This window comes from Onychomys torridus, chromosome 14 (assembly GCF_903995425.1).
Source record: "Onychomys torridus chromosome 14, mOncTor1.1, whole genome shotgun sequence".
NCBI classification, from domain to species: Eukaryota; Metazoa; Chordata; class Mammalia; order Rodentia; family Cricetidae; genus Onychomys; species Onychomys torridus.
This window is the reverse complement of record NC_050456.1, coordinates 29,522,130-29,528,097: the sequence shown is the minus strand read 5'-3', so window position 1 is coordinate 29,528,097 and position 5,968 is coordinate 29,522,130. Positions and strand designations below refer to the sequence as shown.

The window sequence follows — 5,968 nt, the reverse complement described above, 5'->3', positions numbered from 1 at the left end:
CTTTCTTTAGGGGATTTATTGATTTCTTCCAAATTTTTCTTTGTCTTTTCCTCAATTTCCTTAAGGGAAATTTTCATTTCCTCTTTAAAGACCTCTGTCATCTTCATAAAATTATTGTTAAGTTCACTTTCTTCTGCTTCTTCTACATTGTGATGGTCAGGAGTTACTGTTGTAAAACTGCTAGGTTCTGGTGATGCCATATTGCTCTTTTTGTTGTTGTATGTATTTTTGCACTGGTATCTTCCCATCTCTTCCTCCAATAGGTGCAAGATGTGCCTGTGTCTGAGCAAGCTGCTCTTGGTCCAGTCTGTGCTTGTTGTGTCTGTGTCTCAGTCGGCCACCCTGGGTCCAATCTTAGCTCTTGGTCTAATTGGAGCTGATGGATTCTGTGACTCTGGGAGCTGCTCTTGGTCTTATCAGGGCTCTTGGTCCAATCAGAACTGGCAGATTCTTTATCTCATGAAGCCACTCCTATCATGGCTCTTGGTCCAATCAGAACTGGTGGATTCTGTGTCTCAGGAAGCCACTCTTAGTCCATTGAAAGCTGGATGATTCTGTGTCTCAAGAAGCCACTCTTGGTCCAATGAGAGTTTACAGATTCTTTGTCTCAGGAAGCTACTAGCATAGTAAGCAGATGGGTATGTTTGAGGTAGGACGTGGTTCTTGTAGATTTCAGGGTCTGGTGGGGAGTTTTGGTGAGGGACCCAGACCATAGGAATCTTCCCTACTGACCAGAAACTGGGGCAGTGATCGGTGCAGGTTCCTAAGTCTTTTTACTTAGGCCAGTACCATGTCCTTGTGTATAAAGCAATCCAACTCTGCAGATATTTGCCTCATGGCATATTTTTTGATACCTTTACTTATTCCAAAGCACAGGAAATGTAAAGTTCATGTACCAAGTTAATATAAAGTTTTGAAACAGAAAAATAACATATTTACTGAAATGCAGACATAATTTAGAGATTATGAAACATATGTCTGTTGAAGAGGTCAGTTAAAAATGATCTGCAAATGTTAGATTTCTAATGCTATTCAAGTGACAAGAAGATTTCCCTTAGGCAAAATGTTCACCTGTCTAAATGATAAATTTATGATGATTCCTTTAAATTCATAGGATACAAATGACTGATGACATTTATTTCTTATAATCTAACCAACAGGCGCTGTAGCAGTGAGCTTTCACCTTATTTATATTTGAACAGCATAATCCAAGTCCATGTTGGACCAGCCCTACTCTTTCTGCTCACTGCCATTACATCAGTTTTCTCGTTACACTTGAGAGAATCTGCAATCATGCTTCTTTTAAGTAAAGATGGAAACCTAAAGGAAATCAATTCTTGTGGTTTCCTTAGTAGCTGAGATTTGAAAATCAATAAAAATCAGACTATGTGACCTTGATATGACTGTAATGCTGACCACTGAAAAATCAGTGTGGCTTTAAGAGAACCATGGAGAATGTAGATAATATAAAATTTCAAAGAAGCCATCAAGATAACAATATTATTAAAACTGGATTATTTTTATAACATGGAGAGTAGTGTGGATTAACATTTTAATCATTTATGATTTAGTATTTTAATTTGAATATTAAAATATGAGGTAATTTATGAATTCAGAGTGAAAATATTGCTATATAAATAGCTGAAATTTTACATTAAAACCAACTATAAAATCTGCTATTTCCACATTAAGGTTACACATGTCTAAAAGTTTAGTTAAATTAAGTAAATGATTATATTGAAGATGTGAGAGTTGAATGGTTAATGCCAATTATCATCTTGATCGGATTTGGAAACATCTAAAGCATTAGTGAGAAATATTTTTGGTGTCTACTTCAGGGGTTTTTCCAGAGAGGAATATCAGAGAGAGGAAGCACAATCTTTTTTTTTTTTTTTTTAATGAGTGAAATTATTTATTTGTTTGTAATGAGACTACGCACTACAATTTGTTCAACACTGGGCTGCACACTGCAGTAATTAGGGGACAGGAGGGAGGAAAGACAAGTCGAGGACTTTGAGCTGGATTTAAGAATATCCAAGTCAGAACCTTCTGGAAGACTCTTGCTTGACCACACAGGGCAGAAATGAAAATCACATGACCACCACTGACTGAAAAGGGAGGGAACACGGGGATGGGCCTCAGCGCACAACCAAAACCAGTCAGGACCCCCAGCCACCTGCTGGCCAGTTCTGTCGAGAAAGGGGAATGCTCCTCCTGGCTTGGCCTTCCTGATTTGTGAGGACCCTTCCCTCTCTGAGGCCAAGCAGCCTTGGGCTGGTTCTAGGGCCTGAGAGCCCTAATCCAGGAGATGCTTAGGGAGGGAAGCCTGTCAATAGAGCTGTTGCTAATCAGTCTGGCACAGTGAGGGGCTGTGAGGACGCCCTGCAATGGCACCTGTGATACTGCAGCAATACAGGGCAGGACTCTGGAGGCACAAGGGAGGGACGCTGCAGGTTCAGTTCACAACACTGACAAGAGCCTCTGCCTCAGGGCTGCAGGTCCACAGGCACCAACTGCCCTCTGTTCCGGGGGCCAAGTCTCATGGGTCCACAGTAGCATAGATGCCCAATGCAGAGCTCAGCATCCCCCTGTCTGCATTTGGCCAGTCCTTGAAGCTTCAGCTTCTAGAAGGATGAGCAAGGAAGGAACCCAGAAGCCAACAGCTCCCAGTTATTGGCCCAGCTCCCAGCGCAGGTCAGCTATATGGAATATGCCAGATTTGACAGGCAGGATGATCCTTCTGGACAACAGGAAACAGGGAGCAGGAGGCCTGAGGAACAAGGAGCCGTCCATCTAACTGTCTATGGAGAGGGCTGACTCCTGAAGCTTATATTCTTGTGAAGGGCCAGTCCCACTCTTTCTCCCCTGTCTCCAGCCTTTCATGAAAAACTGCTCCCACTGTCTAAGCTGCTGCTGCTGCTGCTTTCTTCTTTCTTCTTTCTTTCTTTCTTTCTTTCTTTCTTTCTTTCTTTCTTTCTTTCTTTCTTTCTTCTTCTTCTTCTTCTTCTTCTCCTCCTTCTCCTCCTCCTCCTCCTCCTCCTCCTCCTCCTTCTTCTTTTTTTTGTTGTTTGTTTTTTGAGACAGGGTTTTTCTGTGTGGTTTTGCACCTTTGTAGACCAGGCTGGCCTCGAACTCACAGAGATCCGCCTGCCTCTGCCTCCCAAGTGCTGAGATTAAAGGCGTGCACCACCACCACCCAGCCTAAGCTTCTTTAGGGCATTCCTATTAAAAATAAAAAATAAAAATAAAAAAATAAAACCTGGCATTGTCTTTGCTGTGCCTCTTTATTCTAAGGTTCCTATGTCTTTGGTGTCAAAGATGTCCATATTCTTTTCACAGCAAAGTTCAGTCCATTCTGTAGGAAAGATGAATGAGCAGGAGGCAGAGGAGAAGCCCTTTTCCAGTGAATGTAGCCAACACCTGCCAGGCCATTGGGATGGTGCCAGTGCATGGAGGCATGACAAGGGCTCCAGGTGGAGGGAGAAGTTTCCAGAAGCAGGAAGGAGAGCCTGTTGAAGACCAGGCATACACTCTTCTCCTGAGCCAGCATAGCACCAGGCCTGGTGGCTTTGCAGTGGTCCTATGCCGTGTTTTCTGAATTCTTTCACCACTCCCAGACTTAGAATGTACGCAACTTGTGTGTCCACAGAGAAGCTGGAGGCTAGAATATCTCCATCCTCTTTATGTATCTTGCTCCTATTCTTTATCTCAGCTACTATCATTTCCACGAAGGCACCTCTGTAGGTTGCAGCAAGAGAGAAGAACTTCTTGGTGGATGTGATGTCAGGATACCATGAGTCTGGGTACTCAATGGGGAACCAGTTGACACACAGGTGCTTCACGGTGTCTATGTCATCATGGCAGAGGAGGCGCAGGCTGACCTCACTGAGGGCGCTGGAAGGCACCACCTCTGTCATTCACACCTCTGACGGGAGCCGGCCGCAGCATAAGGCGTTGCGGGGTTCAGCGCATCCTGGGGGAGCCGGGAAGCTGGACGTGGAACTGAGGGGCCTCCGCGACAGGTTATCGAGGAAGCACAATCTTGATTTTGGGCATCTCAATTCTGGGACTTTGTTCTTCTATTGAATTAAAGGAGATAATTAAATGAATGGCTGAGTGGCAGTATTTTCCTTTCTGATCTGTCTAGTTGGGGAAATCCAATCTTCAAACCCAAATGCACAATAACCCTTCCCTCTCCTAAGTTACTTTCTGTCAGGTACTGGGTCATAGAGAAAAGAAATTGAAATATATAGAAAGTCAAGCCAGGCGGTGGTGGCGCATGCCTTTAATCCCAGCACTAGGGAGGCAGAGCCAGGCAGATCTTTGTGAGTCAAGGCCAGCCTGAGCTACAGAGTGAGATCCAGGAAAGGCGCAAAGCTACACAGAGAAACCCTGTCTCGAAACTACCCACCCCCACACACACAAAAAAAGTCAGTCAAGTATCTAACTAATAAAAATTTACTTAGTTGCCTAAAATGTTATGGAAATACATTTGACAAATATGACAAATAAGAAAAAGATAAATTCAAGGTTTAAATAAACATCAAACTTTACTTTTTCAAAATCATTGTTATTTAATAGCAGGAAAAGAGCCTCATAAGTTAAAAAGAAAATGCAATGTTTATTTATGATCAAAAATAGGTGTCTTTGTTTCAGACACTACAGTACTTATGAAAATATTGAAATCAAAATATAAAGTAAGAAAATCAAAATTTATACAGAATGGATAAAAGATACAAATACCATTTCAAAAGCAAGATAATTTTTACTCTACTGTTTAATCACCTTTTATTGTCTGTCATGTTTCTGTAAACATGTTAGTATTTTCATTTTTAAATGTTTCCACTTCTATTTCTTGACCTTATTCAATAACATTGGAAGTTCTTCTGAAGCATATTTGTCCCTGTGTATATTTTGAGACATATGGGTGATTTATTTTACTCAATACATAGTTGAAAGTAATTCCAAACATTCCTTCCCTCCAAATACACACGGTCTTGCTTTTGATTCTCATGAGGATCTGTGATGCTGGAGGTAGTAACACAAAATGTGGTATCACCAGAGTAGACGTGAACAGGCCATTTTGCTGAAGTAGACCAGCTACAGATTTCCTTCTATAACTCAGGTAAGAAATGGTTCTAGGAAATTGTAGCTATATTGTTAAGTTAGGTTAAACCCCATTATTTGACTAGCTTGTGTTTGCTTTGCCCAATAAAACCATTTTTATGAATTCAATAGGTAAATATATTAGCTATTTCTTTGTTACTGTGATAACACACCTTGACCAAAGTGACTTATGAGGGAAAAAGTCTATTTTGGCTTAGAGTTCTGGAAGGGTAAGAATCTATCATGTCAATGGGGTATACAAAGTGGCAAGTTGCAGGCTAGATTGCAGGACGTGGAAGCTGGGAAATCAGACTTTCTTCAGCAATCATAAAACAGAGAATGTGAACCAAAAATATGGTGAGGCTATGAATTCCAAAAATATACTTCCAATGATATACTTCTTCCATGTGGTCTCACTCCCAAACATTGTCACCAATTGAGATCCACATGCTCAAATGCATGAACCTATGAGGAACATATTTCACTTAAACCACTACAGTATGTCTAGTCTTAAATACTGTAATGCATCTCCACAGAAAAACCAGTTCTGAATTGTTAAAGAAGGATGCATCACCTATCATCCCTTCAGATGAAGACCAGAATGCATTATTAACTCCTAAAACTATCAAGGGAAGAGATAAGTAGGTCTGAAAATGAGACAAACTGAATCAAAATGTGCCTAAATCAAGGGACAAATGGATGTTTGGAAAGTAAGTTCCAACACCTGATAGCTCTATATCACAATACAGATTTAACAAATATTTCCAGCTACAAATATTTCCAGCTATTTCTTGTAGATTTTAATTTAATAATTAAAGTAAAAAAAACCCTGATTTTACAGAAAATCTCAATTTCCCATCCA

The 5,968-nt window shown here is 40.9% G+C and overlaps 1 protein-coding gene across 1 annotated transcript; it reads right to left on the bottom strand.

Moving 5' to 3' along the window:
* Positions 1-3,284: 3,284 nt before the first annotated feature.
* Positions 3,285-3,929, bottom strand: LOC118595241 (N-alpha-acetyltransferase 60-like). The gene has a single exon (XM_036205625.1). It carries the CDS (start codon positions 3,915-3,917, stop codon positions 3,285-3,287), a length of 633 nt encoding a protein of 210 aa, XP_036061518.1. The 5' UTR covers positions 3,918-3,929.
* Positions 3,930-5,968: the final 2,039 nt, after the last annotated feature.

Bases quoted from the DNA above. Each gene is read 5' to 3' on its own strand.
- LOC118595241 (XM_036205625.1), bottom strand. From the start codon at position 3,917: ATGACAGAGGTGGTGCCTTCCAGCGCCCTCAGTGAGGTCAGCCTGCGC.